The 16,842-nt window shown below is 39.7% G+C and overlaps 2 protein-coding genes and 1 long non-coding RNA gene across 3 annotated transcripts; all 3 read right to left on the bottom strand.

Moving 5' to 3' along the window:
- Positions 1-1,196: 1,196 nt before the first annotated feature.
- Positions 1,197-8,675, bottom strand: LOC149105881 (uncharacterized). The gene is made up of 6 exons (XM_089272394.1): positions 8,579-8,675; positions 8,285-8,407; positions 7,716-7,838; positions 4,478-4,612; positions 3,332-3,569; positions 1,197-2,579 (listed from the first exon to the last, which is right to left on the bottom strand). Exons 1-6 carry the CDS (start codon positions 8,673-8,675, stop codon positions 2,201-2,203), a joined length of 1,095 nt encoding a protein of 364 aa, XP_089128520.1. The 3' UTR covers positions 1,197-2,200.
- A 1,161-nt stretch (positions 8,676-9,836) lies between these two features.
- LOC149105880 (uncharacterized) lies at positions 9,837-10,646 on the bottom strand. The gene is made up of 3 exons (XR_016201485.1): positions 10,486-10,646; positions 10,142-10,252; positions 9,837-9,947 (listed from the first exon to the last, which is right to left on the bottom strand). It is a non-coding gene; the product is annotated as an uncharacterized LOC149105880 (long non-coding RNA).
- Positions 10,647-12,619: 1,973 nt separating this feature from the next.
- On the bottom strand, positions 12,620-14,807 carry LOC149105879 (uncharacterized). Its single transcript, XM_089272393.1, has 5 exons — positions 14,754-14,807; positions 14,045-14,170; positions 13,578-13,674; positions 13,139-13,357; positions 12,620-13,011 (listed from the first exon to the last, which is right to left on the bottom strand). The coding sequence occupies exons 1-5, from the start codon at positions 14,805-14,807 to the stop codon at positions 12,620-12,622; spliced, it is 888 nt and encodes a 295-aa protein (XP_089128519.1).
- Positions 14,808-16,842: the final 2,035 nt, after the last annotated feature.

Here is a 16,842-nt window from a genome sequence, read left to right as displayed (position 1 = left end):
ATGTAAATACATAACCACAAACAATCGGTGAATTTACCGTACCTAAAGAGTAAGGTAATTTATTAACAATTTGCTTGAGTAGAGAAGCGTATGCGTGTAGAATGTAAGTTTTTGATCGCAATATTCAAAACAAACATGCCGACGTTTGTCGTGGTTTTCTAATAGACAGCAAAATTCTGTACCTAGAACCAAAACACGCCTTTAAAGAGTTCGAAATGGTAAGGAATAAGCGTCAAGAAAACTCGACCGATGGTACAGAGGGCGATGCGGGCTCAGAAGCAATGATGCTGGATCTTGAATCTATGATCTCGGCCTAAATAATTATGAGTTCAGTTCAAAGCAGGGAGAATTTATCTTCACTTCCACTTTAAAAAAAGACTTGAGTTTGTTTTTGGTCACGCATTTTAATTCAATTCTCTGACATTTTTCCTGCTAGAGTGATTTTATTTAACCTGTGAAAAAACGGGTAATATTTAGTCAAAAAGAGTCAAAATTAACGCAAGGAAATAGGAAATTATTATCTAGTAACAGTATCTTTTTGTGTAGCAACTATTTTACAGGTTAAGTAAAATCACTCTGAGAGTGACTGACACTCTTGAGAGATCATGAAACATTGCAAAAATTGATCTTGCATGCACTTAGTATTATTGCGGCCGAAAGAAAAACAGACACATTATGCCAAATTTGGCAGTGTCCAAAGTTGACTTGCATGACTCCAAGAAAAGCCTCTTGTGCTAGTTGTTAACAACACTTTGTTAACGGCTTCAAATTTCTGACACACGTCGAAAGCGTATCAAGTTAATTTGAAATCGTTGTTAAGTCGTAAGCAAGTTTTGATGCAAAATAAAAGAAAGTTTTAAACTTTCACTTGCTATAAAAGTGAAAAACACTTGGCGATAAATTACATAGTCAACCATCGCGCTACGATCGCTGAGATAGAATTGAGGTCTCTCTTTTGGCTTCTTTTGGCGATTGTTGGCACAGTGATCACTATGATCACCGTCTGAAGAGTTGTTTCCATATGCTGTACCGAAACAAGTTCAAGACTTCATTGCAAACTTTAAATACAACTACCATGATTACCCTAAACGCAGGTCTAACAGAAGGAATTAGACTTTGGGAATTCAAAATTAAAGTGATTAAAAATATATTTCTTTCCGCCTAGATAAGAACGAACACAAACATAAAACAACGCGTTATTTTCACCCTGCTCTATTTTATTGTTACAAGCTTTTATAACGGTGTGTCTGACACCTGTATCAGTATTTTCTACGTTAGCACTCTCAAAAGACAATTCATAATTACTACAAACAAACAAAGAAAAAAAAATGCTTACTCTATCATACTTTCTCAATATCCTTTTTCTAAATCCCCTTTACTTGAATAAAATAAGAAATCAAAACCAGCTGGAATCCTGTAACTTGCAACTTATCCTGGTATGATGTTCGTGGAATTCAATCAATTGAAACTCCGCATCAAGATTCTTCTTCTTTAAGGACAATTTCACGGTTCAGCGCATGTACAAGTTATAGCGTGACTATAAACTACTACCTTGTTCATTTCCTTACTGAGCCACATGTAGTTCAGCAACTACAGACTATAATTTGTGAAACCAGAAAGACTGATGCCCAAATTTTATCAAGATGTCAGCGGATTTATCAAGCAAAACTTCGAATTCAGTTTAGTCAGTTAAACGTTAAGTTTTTTCATTCGGCGGCTAAGGTCTTACTCTAGACACACACACACGTTATCTACTTTTATTAGATTGGTGGATAAACAATATATATATGTATTAATTAAAACATAGAGTAAGAAATTCTAATGAGAAACACTACTGCTATCACCGTGTTACTGTGACTGAGGGGAAAGTCTGAAAGGAAATTCAGTTCTCGCAGAAGTAGGTAGCTCGGCTAACGTTATAGCTTGTTATAACACGGAGCCATGAAACCATCCTTTAATGGCAATTACCAAACAAGTAAGCCGCTCAAAGTAAACTGTTTATCTTCGACTAAGGATACGTGACTACTCAATTTTGTACTAACCTATTGATTGACATATCATCGGCGATATTGAAATTTTCTGATTATATTCCGCTTCTATTATTTACCAACAGTTTCTATATGTACTTGAATAATTGCAAAGGTTTAGCTGTTCTGTACAGGGTGTGTGTAAAACTAAGATTGCAAGCTCCGCGATTTCTTCAGGTAGTTTCATAGAAGACTTCGACTTCGTCAGGTCGGAAGTTGCCACTACCCGCCAGGAATGATTGAGCAAAGGAGGATCCATAGCTGTTGCCAGGTGGCGGGCTGTAGGTGTTTCCAAGGTTATAGGCATATGAGTTGGTGTTTGATGCAGCGTTGTTGGCAATGTGAATATCGTGTCCTCCTCCAAATGTTGGTCCATAGGAAGAGCAGCTGTAGATGGAATATGCTTTGGAAGAACCATACCTTCCTGTTTGCTCTAGCTTTAGTGGCTGCCAACCAGGATTGTTAACCAATGAGAAGAGAAAGGCTGCTGAGTCGTAGTACCATGAACAACCGGAGCCTAATTTGAAATACACAATGAAAAAGAAGTCCAACATTAATGATGTTTACTGACACTTTGGACAGTTTAGTAATGACGTATTACCGACAACGTTAATTTGATTGGCCCGCAAAATTTTACTATTATTCCTAGCTCGGCATTATTTCTTGTAGTGTTAATCGTAAGTTCTCCGGTTCCTTTATGTTAATTGTCTCCTAAGTTTTTAATAATTTCAATTCTGGGGTAAGCAAGCCCGGTGCGAGACTGGAAACAGCTGCCCCAGTTTCAGACTGAACATGATCTCCACGCCCTGTTTTATAAATTTCATAAAATTAATATCGAGCTTTAAAGCTGTCAGTTAGCCAGGAACACCATGCCATATAAAAATGCAAGTGTTTCTATCGGCCTGTTTATCTCGATGAGTTATCCAGAAAATTCTTAATATCATTGACTTATTTGCCTTTCTTTGGTATTAACCTTTTTTGTTTCCTTGCTTAATGATTCGAAGCGGTTGTACCGCTTCCTATAAAGTTCTTCCATCCCGATATCTCTCTAAAACCGTCACGAATCAGAAAAGAGGCACGTAAACACAGCAAGTAATACACCATGGAAGTAAGATAAGGCATTTTGTTAATAATTTTCTCTAGCACTTAACTATCCCACATCATATTGTAAATATTTCTTTTTTTAATTCTTTTTAAAACTCTTTTCCCATATTTCTCCGTGACCGCTACTGCGAAATATAATCATGGCTGACTCACAGCTTGCGCTTGGGTTGTCTGTGATAAGATGAAATTGATCATGTCACTTACTCCACGAGAGACTTGTGTATCCTCCAAAAATATATTTTCCAACACGGATGATTGTGACAGTTGGACCTTTGCCGTCACACTTTGAATGAAAGGTATAGGAAGACCAGCCATTTACGGTTGCCCGGTAACAGCGATTCCAGTAAGAAGATTGGCGAGTTACAGGCTTCAACCATTTATCCAGCCATGTCAAAAAATTCTGGCTGTTTCCCACAATCCTGGAATATTTAAGACCCGCTGCAAAAATAACGTATAAGAACGTTCTTTGGATCAACTTTGTACTTAGCACTTGTTTTGGTGGACTATGTTGAAAGTTGGTTTTGCTAAGAATAAATAACACTGCCTTCTTCACCAGTTATAAGATGACCATCATTGCTTGGACCCTAAATGTGACGCTAACTAAACTGGATGCACTGTTTGTTCGGAAACATATTTTATATGTGGTCGTTATATGCCACCGTGCAACTTAAAATATTTTTCATCTGGAATATCTCGGAGTAAATTTGGGTCGCAGAGATCAATACTGTTAATAGATCATTTTAAATCCTGAACAGGAAAATATTTGGAGAGTATTTGTCAGGAAAACGTAATATCATTAACTATGCTCAAACGCCGACCTCAGAATTCTCAATGGGAAAACCAGCGGGAGACAAAGTCACCAAATTTGATAGGTTTTGTAAATATTGAAATTTTGAAAAAAAATTTTTTTAATCGTTAAAGTCCACGTAGGCTATTTCCGCTCCACACCCCACCCCTGTCTTTTCTAAGTGTGGTTAATGTTAATGTCAAAGGGTGTCTGTAGTAGCGAGGAGATAGCAAACAACATTAATGACTCGCGTTTTCTTTTAGTTGCAACAGCAACTGTCCTTGCAATATGGCAAACTGATCCCAGATGGAAATGAGAATTCTGATTGGTCCCTAAGCGGTCCGAGGTTTGCACTACTGACCGCTAAGATGTACCATTCACGAATTAGTTTGCCAACTGCTTTTCTTGAAAGTATTTCACAGAAGAAAGCAGTTTGTAATTAAGACAAAATCTCAAGGTTTTTTGTTTGTTTTTTTTGACATCATATTTGGTGGACAACTTGAGCTTAATTCTGACCGCTGCAACCTGAATTGAGGTAAATTAAACGTGAAATACTCACCTGCCGCGGTGTACCTGCAGGTTTTTCCATCTCCTGATAAAGGATGGTTACATGTACATGTGTAGGATCCTACAGTGTTTGTACATGAAGCTGAACGGTGGCAGTCGTGTACACCGCTGACGCACTCATCGATATCTGTGGGTAATAATGAACAGGGCAGAGAAAGAAAACAAAACTAAATTATGTTGTACTTTGTCACAAAAAGTGTTTTATGTTTTAAAGTAAGGAGTTTTCGTTGGTAGTTCTTTAGTAGTACTTAATCATAAATTTGATAGTACGTGTCGTGAATAGAGGCTCATCATGTCTATTAATAAATCTCTCAAGAGAAATAATCCTTGTTGTGGAGCGTTGTCATGGCAGCCATGTTGCCGCTCCCGGTCAACGGAACATGTTTGCGTATCAAAAGAATTCGTTTTCCAAAGAACGTATGAGAAATGTCATTTTTTGGGGGATCTAATATTGGTTTATACCCTTGAGGTTTTTTCCGTGAATAGAGCCAAAATAAACATCCACTCTTTTTTTATGTTACATATGTACATCCAAAACGAGAGTGAGCTCATTCAAAATCATAAATATATTTTACCAGGAGCCATAATCGGGGACGGAGACCGTAAGCGCGCGCCATTTCTAGTATTGGGGTTGTCCCCATGATATGGGACAATAATTCTATTTTTAGAACAAATTGCGCCATCGCCTGAGGCACACGCGCGTACATGCTGCGAGGATTTTTGCGGATGTCGCGAGGGGGAAATGGCGTCCGAAATTCCCGAAATTTTGTCATGTTTTTGGCCCACAACTCAACGCGTTTAGGTCTGTTGGAATTTTGCTTAAGTATTTTCGTCGTAAGCTGCTCCAGTTTGAGTGAAGTAAGGCAGTATCGAATTTAGGTATGTTCCGCTTTAAGCTTAGATATGGTATCGCTGACCAAGTTGTGTTCCGACGGATGCTTCTTTTACATGAGCTGTACATTACTCCACTCTAAGTTTCACATATGTTGAAGATTAACAGCTCTTCGAAACCACAGCAAAAAACTAGTTGTATGTTTGGATATAGCAGCGTTTCAGGACTTCAAAGTTTCCCTCCTCTTGCCACAGGCTTGCGAGGATTTCGCCAGAGTCTATCTCGACCGAAAAGTAAAACAAAAAAAAGTAATTGCAAGTTTGAGTTTCGCCTGAATTGTAAGCAACGCTTCATGTTTTATCAAGGCCCAATAAGCGACGATAAAGTTTATGTCTGTAGATGCTGCTCAGTTTTGTTTGTGTAAAAATAATTGTCTGTTGTCGATGAATAAGAGCGCCCGCCGATGCGTGTTTTGTACAGTCAGTAAAACATGACAAATTGGACTTCCCACTTTTGTGAAAACGTACATCGAACTCATAAAATATCTCTAGTTTTTAAATATGTTTAAGGTTGATAAATGTTTGAGAACATATTAAAAGCTTAGCTGAAAATATGTGAACACAGCAGAAATAATCAGCAAAATTACGATGACGCTTTCTTTAATCAACTCGAATAACGATTTTGATTTTTTTTGGTTGAGTTATCAATTTTCCTTGTTTCTTTTATTTTCGCCGCGTAAAATTTCACTATGTCAAAGAAACACACATGATATTAGTGGCCTTTTGGCGTTCGTGAAAACTGTTGCAGCGTCTCGGCACAAAAGACCACGAAATAAATCTTTGTCAAGGTTTGTTGACAATTGAAAACAACGACTCGGACTTGAAAGAGCGCGCGCTGCACTATGCAAATGAGCTACTGAATGTACGCGTCAGACTTTCCTTTCAAAAACTTTTGCAAACTCGCCAAACAAACAGAAACCATAAGAAACTATCAAAAACAGGGTTTGGTTATGATTAAGCATTTTTTGGGAAACTCACAAATAAACTCGATACCAGAGTAAAGAGTTTTCTTACATAACTATTCTTCACAGAACAAACGAAAACCTGACGCGTACAACTAGCGCGAGCAGATATTATTCATTCACAGCGCGAAAAAAAAAAAAAAACTCACCTTTTCCATTAGCTCCGACCATAAAACTACATTTAAGAGTCCTGGTTCTTATTCCCTGCCTTATTCCCTGCCATCGCTGTGAAAAAATCTGCAAGAGAATCTCGCAGCTCTCACCATTTGATCACTCAACGTGACAACATCCGCGCGAGAGCCCCCGACACGTGCGCGGATCCGCGCGGATATATGAGGTCAGGATGGCGCAATTTGTTCTAAAAATAGAAAAATTGTCCCATATCATAGGTGCGCGCGGATCCCAAGACTTACGGTCTCCGTCCCCGATTATGGCTCCTGATTTTACATACTATAAATTGGTTACCGTGTGGCACGACATTTTTGCGTGAGTTCAATTTTTCGGATCGGCGATATTTTTGTTATTTGCGGAAACTAATTTTTGGGATTGTGAAAGACTGGTTTTTCGTGCTGGGTATCAAATTTTGTAATTTTCAGAAAGTGGCATTTGCTTCGCTCTTTGTTGCACTTTACAGTAAGCTGTAAGGCGCGGTAAGGCGCGGTAAGGCGCCGAAAGGCACGGTAGACTCATGCATGGTTAATGACCTCGTCTCAGGATCAAGCGGCTCGGATTCGAGACCTGGCCGGAGACACTGCGTTGTGTTCTTTGGCAAAACAGTTAACTTCTCCACCAAGGTGTTTAAATGGGTACCGGCGGACTAAATGTTGGGGTTAACCCTGTGATGGACTAGCGTCCCATAGAGGGGTGAATAGAAGTATTTGTAGTCGCTTCCTGCTACGTAAAAAGCGGGATAAGTTCCGGCCTGGTGGCATGGGCCACTTGGCTCGTATGCAGACTTCACCTTCACGGTAATCAAGTGGCCAGTCACTCTGAAATAATTACGTCCTGCCTCAGTGTGGCTGATAGTGCCTTCAGATGATCCTTTTCTGTCAAGTTTTAGCAACTACACCTGTCGTGTGCCATAAGCAATTTCATCATTTCATTTAAAGGGACATTCGAAATAAATGGCATCACCAAGATTCTGCGTATGGGCTTTGTTTGTATAATTTCGACAATGGAGTAAAATTTTGCGGGGAAAATTATGATTTCGAATCGTGGAAAATGTGCAAAATGAAAATCGCAAAAAATTAGGACCAGAAATAACTCGTCCCACACTGTAGGTGAATAGCCTGATTTTCATGTAGCGTCATTTCATTTTGCAATGATTTTTTTTTAATCAATAAATTCTGTAGTGCTTGTTAAGCAGATATAACTTACCAGTGCAATTTTTGCCATCGCCTGAATATCCAGGTTTACACGCGCAAGTGTAAGATCCACGAGTATTGTTACAAACAGCATTCACATCACAGCTATGAGAGTTTGAAGAGCACTCGTCTATGTCTAAAACAAGATTAAAGGAGTAAATATGGATAAACGTTGAGTTATCGTTAGTCTGACCATTTTACCTAAGAGGCATACAGCCTGAGGACAATCTGTTGAAAATTTACGGTAAGCACAGAATGTCTTAATGAAACAACGATTAATTTTACTGTCCACTCTCTGACTCATTCTCTACTTTTAGATGATTTATATTACCCATGTTATAAACCACTAATGCAGACTTCTAAATTCTTAAAAAAAATAAATTTCTTAAAAGGTTAAACTTTTTTTTATTCGCCTTCTCATTGCACAAGAGCGGTTGCTTAGAGTTTTTTCTAAGTCCATCAATGCAGGAAAAAATTGCTAGATTGTGAAAATGAAGTGAGATTGTTATTTCATTCAGAATCAATATCAAATGTATTCATGTCGGATTTTGTTGTTTCTTTGTTTGTTTGTTTGTCTCTTACCGTTGCAAGGTTGTCCGTCTCCGGTATATCCAGCTCTACACTTACAGGAATATGAGCCCACGGTATTCACACAATCTGCATTCACGTCACAGTTATGAGTGTTGGTGAAGCATTCCTCTAGATCTACAAAAATTAAATTGGGAAAAAAATGAAATAGCCTTCAAATGCATGAATAATGTTACAGTACGGGTTTGTACCAAATTATTTTAAAAATTAACCATGGAACCTTTTTGAGCGCGAAAGATTATCCTGACTAAATTCTGGGGAGTTTACTATTTTTTATTAGTAGATTACAATGTAAATTAACCGCATTAAACATGAGATTTATCACCTGTAAAGCAAGTGAAGTTGAAGCAGTTATCGCACGGCACGTCATTCCAAGTGTATCCATGCCTCACGCCAAGAGTGTGCACACAGTCTTCGTTGTTCCAGTTGTTTGGTTACTTTGGAGCCCAGAACCTAAAACTACTAATTTCTTTGTTTGTCCACACAAAAGAGCCTTCAACACTGCGGTCATTCAGCCCTATCCATGATCTATCGCCAGCATGACGGTGTTGAATAAATACGTTTTCCTCCTGGTTGTGCACTGTAACCAGATCAGAGTTCATCTCAGAACAGTTTGACTCAGCAGTCAACCATGTGGCGCATGCGGGGCTTGAAAAGTAGCAATAACCACCAAAGTAAGTCCATCCTGGCTGGCAAATGTCTGTAGATATAAACAACAATAAATCCATTAAAAGTAAGAGAAATCATTAAGAATATCTTGATTGTTTTTAAAGGAAATAGTTGTTTGCATGTTTATGCAAAGCTTTCACATGTTTTGGTATTTTAACTACTGACTGAAACATTGGACGTCACTTGTTATGAAATTAACTTCTGACAATCAAATTCAAGAAATGGCCTGATAAAATCTCTTTTTTAACAGCGTAAGTGACAAAAGTTACTAAAATATGAATATTAAATGAGCTAAACTACTGATCAAGACATTAGTAAAATTAACGATGAATTATTTCGTCCGTACCTGAAAGGACAGTGTATGAGATAGACAGTGGATCATACTTTGTGTCGTACAACCCTTTTAAACAAACTCGCACACCGGTCGTATTGATGTACTGCAGAAAAAAAAAAGAACAAAAATAATCAGTGGTCTTCTAAACTGAAGTCGAAAAGATAATTTTCACAACGTTCAGGGTGCCAGTATTCTGAAATATTATTAATCTTCGGAAGAAAAAGCAAACTCATAGCTCCCTTGGGTTTTCGTTTTAGTAAGACATATCAATATCATATCATTTGCATCTAGTAGGTATCTCTCAACTTTCTTGGCTGTCTTGGAGACGCCATCTTGTATTGTGCGATTTTCCCCGCATTTAATTTGATGGAAAATAACGGATGTAAAAGGGTACGAAACTAATTCTGCATTGATGTTCCCCCTGAGAAAATTGGAAGAAGCCAAGAACTCTTTCAAATAGAAGAGATTTGGTTCGACTGGCGTGTCAAAAATGCAATTGCTATGGAAATGCCTAAAGAAGTGAAGAAACAGAATTACCTCCGCCCAAGCAGTTATTCCATTGTGTACTGGTTGTCGATTTCCACCGCTAGACGAATGGTTCGCGGAAACGAACACATTCGGGGTGCTGTTGTACTTTTCAGTAAAGCGGATATCCTGAAGAAAAACTCTCATTAAGTAAGCGGGGTGTTATTCAACTTTGACCACTAGCAAACTGAATTTTATGATAACCTACTGAGTGAGTATTGTTTAATCTGACGCTGTTATGCAGGATCTGTACACTAACTCTTGAAATTTTTGAAAAAAGTCATTCTAGGGAAGCTCTTTAGTAAGACGAAAAAGATACCAACCTTGCAATAGGCATTGTTGTAATCTGCAGGTGGATTTTGGGCGTTAGCAAAATAGACTGAACTATGTTCTGTAAAAAGAGGCTTGTGGAGCGAAGAAAACGCCAACCATTTCTAAAAGCGAGAAAAATAAATAAATGCTAACTAGAAAATTAAGATAGAAATAGTATTTTTTTGAAAATTAAGTGAGATAACCATGATCAAACGTCTAAATCAAAGTTCTATTTCTTCTTAATATGTCTCGATGATTAAGTATGCTTAAGACCAGAGCAGTAAGAGGCTAAAGTAAGAGATAAGGATATCTCACTTCCTTATGGCTGGTGCATAAAAAAGGTGTAGACACTTACAGTATAAACATCGTCGTGAGATCCTGCGTAGTTCTGAAGCTCTCTCAAACAAACTTTAAACGAGGATTGCGTGACGTCTTCAATCCACACACTGGCGGCGTCACGCTTGAGTCCTGCACGATAGTGCGCAGCAGTAACAAACACTGAAGGTATCACTGAAAACTTTCCGTGCATATAGAAAACAAACAAAACACAAGCTGTTACTGTTGATATTCCACTTACTCATGCTACTACTGCTGTTGTTGTTATCTTACTGCTTTTTAACATTAGCGAAGATCAGGAGCCATAATCGGGGACGGAGACTGTAAGTCTTGGGATCCGCGCGCACCTATGATATGGGACAATTTTTCTATTTTTAGAAAAAACTGCGCCATCCTGACGTCATATAACTGCGCGGATCCACGCACATGTCGGGGGCTCTTGCGTGGATGTTATCACGTTCTTGATCAAATGGTGAGAGTTGCGAGATTCTCTTGCAGATTTTTCACAGCGATGGCAGGGAATAAAGCAAGGAATAAGATCAAGAGCTCTTATATGTCGTTTTATGCTCTGAGATGATGGAAAAGGTGAGTTTTTCAGGGCCGAAAACAAGACTCCAATTTCGCGCTGTGAATGAATTATGTCTGCTGGCGCTAGTTGAACGCGTAAGTTTTTGCGTTTGCTCTGTGAAGAAAACTTATGAAAGAAAACTCTTTACTCTAGTATCGAGTTAATTTGAGAGTTTCCCAAACAATGCTTAATTATAACCAAAACTTGTTTTTGATAGTTTCTTATCGTTTCTGTTTGTTTGGCGAGTTTGCAAAAGTTTTTGAGTAGCTCATTTGCATAGTGCAGCGCGTGCACTTTCAAGTCCGAGTCGATGTTTTCAATTGCCAATCTTGACAAAGATTTCTTTCGATGTGTTTTGAGCTGAGGTGCTGCAATAATTTTCACCAACGCCAAAAGGCTACTAATATCATGTGTGTTTCTTTAACAGAGTGAAATTTTACACTGCGAAAATAAAATAGACAAAGAGTTTTGATAGCTCAACCAACAAAATCGAAATCGTTTTTCGAGTTGATTAGAGAAAGTGTCATCGTAACTTTGCCGATTATTTCTGCTGTATTCCCATATTTTCAGCTAAGCTTTTAATATGTTCTCAAACATTTATCAACCTTAAACATATTTAAAAACTAGAGATATTATATGAGTTCGATGTACGTTTTCACACGAAAGTGGGGAAGTCCAATTTGTCATGTTTTACTGACTGTACAAAACACGCATCGGTGGGCGCTCTTATTCATCGACAACAGACAATTTATTGGATTTTTACACAAACAAAACCGAGCAGCATCTACAGACATAAACTTTATCGTCACTTATTGGGCCTTGATAAAACATCAAGCGTTGCTTACAATTAAGGCGAAACTCAAACTTGCAATTATTTTTTTTTTACTTTTCGGTCGCGATAGGCTCTGGCGTAATCCTGGCAAGTGTGTGACAAGACGAGGGAAACTTTGAAGTCCTGAAGCTCTGCTACATCCAAATACATCCAGCTAGGTTTTTGCTGTGTTAAGGAAAAGCTGTTAATCTTCAACATATGTGAAACTTAGAGGGGAGTAATGTGGAGCTCTTGAAAAAGAAGTCAAAGAAGCAGCGGAACACAACTTGGCCAGTGATATAAAGCGGGACATAACTAAATTCGACACAGTCTTACTTCATGCAAAGTGGAGCAGCTTACGACGAAAATACTGAAGTAAAATTCCAACAGACATGAACGTATTGAGTTGTGGGCCAAAAGCGTCAAACATTTCGGGAATTTCGGAAGCAATTTCCCCGCGCTACATCCGCAAATCCTCGCAGAATGTACGCGCGTACGCCGCAGATGATGGCGCAATTTGTTCTAAAAATAGAAAAATTGTCCCATATCATAGGGACAGCCCCAATACTAGAAATGGCGCGCGCTTACGGTCTCCGTCCCCGATTATGGCTCCTGCGAAGATTTGAAAATCTAAGGATGGCTAATACTCTAACGGCTGAGTATTAGGTGACATTTTAGGTCCATTAGTCCAAAGGAAATCATATTATATTGAACTAAACTGATAACTGTGAGCTATTCGAAATTATCTTCCTGAACTTGAGTCGTAAAATGAAATCAAAAAGTACCTACCGATGGAAAATTGACAGATTTACAAGTCGTTCCAGTCCACCATTGTGATATCCGTACTTCCCCGGCAACACCACCCACTGGAACCCCTTGGTACGCCATCCAATCAACTGTCACGTTAGCTTTTGATTTCCGCTCATTGTAGCCTGCCGCCATCACACATGCAGTGAATCGATCATAACTGACATTTTCGGCCCACGACACAGCGGCATCATGTACATATGACTTGTCACTGGTGTCAACATGATTGACAGTGATCTGAACTTCAAGTGGTTTGTCAGGATAAAACACACAAGGCTTGAGGCGAATTACTTCACAATGAGAATATCCTAGTGAAGGAATGTGTGGCATGTGACGGCGACCTCGCTGGAAAGGAAAACCTTTAAGAATATAACAGTGCAAAACACAAATCAGTACAAACGATTTAAATTTCCCAGGTTTTTTCATCGTAATCATCATCATCCTCTTCGACATCGTCAGAAATTTCAGAGTAAAACAATTTCTAACCTTCACAACTACCAGGGTGTTGCACAGAGAAATTCAGTCTCTGAATGCACATTTCCTGTCGAAACAAGCATTCATTGTCGTATGTTGTGCCATTGGATGAGTAGACGGGTTCTTGGTAGGATGGACAATTGTCAACAGCAACGCAGCGAGCATCATTTGGTCCAAACGCTTTACACAAGCATTGATAACGACATGTCACGTCGATGCAAGGATCCAAGTCTGGCAAGACATATAAACAATTGTCACGAAACGATCTGATGTTCTAGTACACACTTGCTTGATAATTATCCACACTTCTGCCCTCCCAGTATGGGTTTGCAAGCTTTTACAAAGATTACTGCAATTAGCAACATCGCAGAGGGGGAGAATGGATACAGGAAAGAGAATGCTAAATATACCGAGTGTTTTTTCAATCTCCAGATGGAATCTCTTTGCTTACCTCCAGTGACCATGTAGTCGACAGTGATAACATCTTTATTGTTGGCGTCGCTGTTGTAATTCTTCACGCACACTTGTGCATCAGTCGTAGATGTATGCTAAATAAAAACAAAGATTAATTAAACCCGGCCTGATTCAAGTTGCTATACGGCCCGATTAGTAATAAAGAATTCATATAAACGAAACTTACAGTGAAACCAAAAGTTGCTGAAATCGCTTTGAAACGGCCACAAAATAGCATAGAAACACAAGTAACAAACAGGAGAGTTAAAGTTATTGTTTTTATTGAATTTTGTCTCCATATCCAGAGCTGTTATATGAGATTGTTACATTCCTATACAAACTATTATATTTACGTTGTTACGCAATGTCATATAATGGCCACGGGTCCCGAGGAACTTGGGATATTTGGGCCGTTACCTGAGTGTTTGCGAAAATCACTCAAAGGTCACAACAGGTATTCCTTACCTCAACCCAAGCGATGACAGCGTTACAACGCGACCCAGAAAGGTTAGCATTGTTGTTGTTGTCAGTGCGTTTTGGCGTCACTAACACAACAGGACGAGCATAAAATGGTTTTGTGAAGTTCACGGTCTGCAATGTAAAATAAAAAAATAATTTAACATCGACGTTATTCCCGCGAATCTCTTTTAAAGGTAAGGTTGATAAATAATTCGTATTGGTATTTATAACGCATGATTCCAATGTTAAGATTCCAAACAGCGCAAATTTGTTTTGAACAAGAGGAAAAGTATGTTTGATCGATCAATTGATCACCGAAGATGAAATTGGATGTCAGAAAATATTAATGAACAGTCAATTTTAACTTCCTCCATTGTAATGAAAGCATTCCTGTTGTTGCCCTTTTGATGCCCTATACACACATATAAAATAGGGGTTCTGGCACAGTGGGTAGCAAGAGGACAACAAACGTCCGAAAAAAGCCCCCCAGTTCCTTCTCCTCAGACTAAAGCTTCGGAGAAGGAACTGGGGGGCTTTTTTCGGACGTTTGTTGTCCTCTTGCTGCCCACTGTGTCCAGAACCCCTATTTTATATGTGTGTGTGTGTACTGTGCCAGAACTGTGTGTGTAACGCAACAGCAAAGCGAAAAAGCTGGTCCATCGTCCGTAATAAATATGCGCGGATGTGCCCTTCACTTGTATATACAAAACTGTGCCAGAAAAATTTTCCTATTGGAGAAGTGCATGCTCAGTGTATACTGCGCCGACATGGCTGCCGCAAGATACTCGTCCGATGTTCTGCAAATGTTCTACGGCCCAATACGGAGGGAGGAAGCCGACATGGCTGCCGAAAGACATTCGTCCTATGTGCAAATTTCCGAGGCCATTCAAAACCTCCCTCCAGAGCTTATTGAGAAGATTCTCAAGGAGTACATCGCGATAAAAATCAAGGAAAGAAAGTCAATATGCTGGGATGAGGTGCATTACGAGATTGATGAGGCGCCCTTTTGCGAAAAACGATCAAGAATTGTTAAGGTCATGTTTTGCAGTAAATGCAACTCTTGCGGCCTAAAAGGACTCTGTTACGAGTGTTATAAAAACGGACAAAAACATTATCTTGGCTACCCCGTGTATGACGGGAACGACTACGCCGAAATCTTTCAGAAATTTTACTGAGAGGCGACGATATTAACCTTAGTTCGAAGCAAAAGTTTTGTTTTGAAATCGGCGAGTTGCGTGACATTTTTTCTCAGAAAGACTGGAACCAAATATTCCCCCAGGCCCTTGGCCCAGCAGTACAGAAAAACATGGAGGACAACTCAAGATTTTTTTGTTTGGGCCGAAAATAGCGAACCAGAACAGAATTCACCGAAAAAATACGCCCAGCCAACGCGCTGTAAGTTATTTTTTCACCACAGAAGCTGCCGAAGTGAAGCGAGCAGTGGGAAACGAGAAAATAGCAAGATTCGATCGCAGCTTTCGATCGCTCGTAACATGAAATATTGTTGAACAAGGGCCTCGATCGAGCCTGTTTAAGTTTCCTCTGCTTCTCGCATGGCTTCAACGACTTGATATGTTATCTGTCTGACCTCTTTCTGCCAAACGGGCGTAGAAAGTTCCGTGAAAATAAAGCAAATAGCGTGGAACAGCACAAGCATTTTGGCCTTCAGAACTGTTGTTGGGATATAATTTTTTCAGCCAAGCTCTAAATATAGCTCAAGCATGACATCATCTCGCCACAAAAAGCGCATGACATCATCTCGCCACCCAAAAGCGCATGCGTATGTGTAAAACCTGCGGATTTAGGCAAAGGACAGAGAAGCACACCGCAAGTGAAAGTAGCGGCGACTGGATCAATGTATATAGCTTGAGTAATAACACTATTTATCAGCGAGCAAATGATGGTGCTTTTGGATGTGAGGGTGGCCACCTCTGATTCCTAATACGGCACGTACAGGCGCTTGTCAGGGGTATGGGGTGAGACCGTCCACGGTGACAACCCCGAGTGAACCCGCTCCGGCCCAGTGGAGACTGGGAGGTGCTCAGAGGTCCCAACCTCGTCCGGAGGTAACACGGGACAGCCGCCTTGTCAGCGGCGCGAAAAGACCTAGCCGAGGCTAGGCAAAAGAACAGCCAACGAGCACCTCCCGACAGGGTTTTGCTTTTGTGTGTGGCGTGTCACGAAACGTCACGCGTGACAGTAACGTAACCAGTCACACAACGTCACGCGTGAAGGTAACGCGATGTAACACAATCACCTGTTTTTGATAAGACAAAGAGAAAGTTTTGTGTTTTTTCGCTCAAAATTTAGTTCAAACCTGCTGTTTAATCCGCAAGTTTTTTTCTATATTCTTCCCGAACCTGGTCGCGAACCTGGTTTCTTATTTTTTCGATATCTGGCTGTATTGGACTTGTCTGTATTCGCGAGAAGTTTGTTCGTAAATCTTCTTTAAACTGGCGATATTTTAGCGTTCAAGACAGACGAACACTAATAACAACTAAACTCCATTTATTCTGCTAACAACTCAGCACTCGAACAACAACGGCTTTCTCAACAAGGGCACGTGTTTACAATTGAGGGTATTGCTAAATCCCCCTCTAAGACCTAAATGTATTATGGTAACGCAAGAATGTTCTAGAACTGTCACGCAAGGAATGTTGGGAGCACCACAGTACCCCCCTACCAGTCTGAGAGATAATCTGAGAAATGTGCTGGTCGACGACTTGGGCGGCCTGCTCGGGTCAAGGTGGGTGGGTGAGAATGAACTTGAGTTGGAGTGCTAGTGTTCTATCGAGGAGCTGGAA

The sequence above is a fragment of the Orbicella faveolata genome, unplaced genomic scaffold (assembly GCF_042242905.1).
Source record: "Orbicella faveolata isolate gen_17 unplaced genomic scaffold, um_ofav_v1 contig_34, whole genome shotgun sequence".
Classification (NCBI taxonomy): domain Eukaryota; kingdom Metazoa; phylum Cnidaria; class Anthozoa; order Scleractinia; family Merulinidae; genus Orbicella; species Orbicella faveolata.
The sequence above is the reverse complement of the archived record's forward strand: the minus strand, read 5'-3'. Positions and strand labels throughout refer to the sequence as shown.

Bases quoted from the DNA above. Each gene is read 5' to 3' on its own strand.
- LOC149105881 (XM_089272394.1), bottom strand. From the start codon at position 8,675: ATGGATACACTTGGAATGACGTGCCGTGCGATAACTGCTTCAACTTCA. The intron at 7,839-8,284 runs GTAAGAGACAAA...ATCTTGTTTTAG, and splicing joins AGACGGACAACCTTGCAACG to ACATAGACGAGTGCTCTTCA. The intron at 2,580-3,331 runs GTGACATGATCA...AACATCATTAAT, and splicing joins ACAAGTCTCTCGTGGAGTAA to GTTGGACTTCTTTTTCATTG.
- LOC149105879 (XM_089272393.1), bottom strand. From the start codon at position 14,807: ATGTCGGCGCAGTATACACTGAGCATGCACTTCTCCAATAGGAAAATT. The intron at 13,675-14,044 runs GTAAGGAATACC...GTTTTTATTTAG, and splicing joins CTGTCATCGCTTGGGTTGAG to CATACATCTACGACTGATGC. The intron at 13,358-13,577 runs GTAAGCAAAGAG...ATGTCTTGCCAG, and splicing joins CGACTACATGGTCACTGGAG to ACTTGGATCCTTGCATCGAC.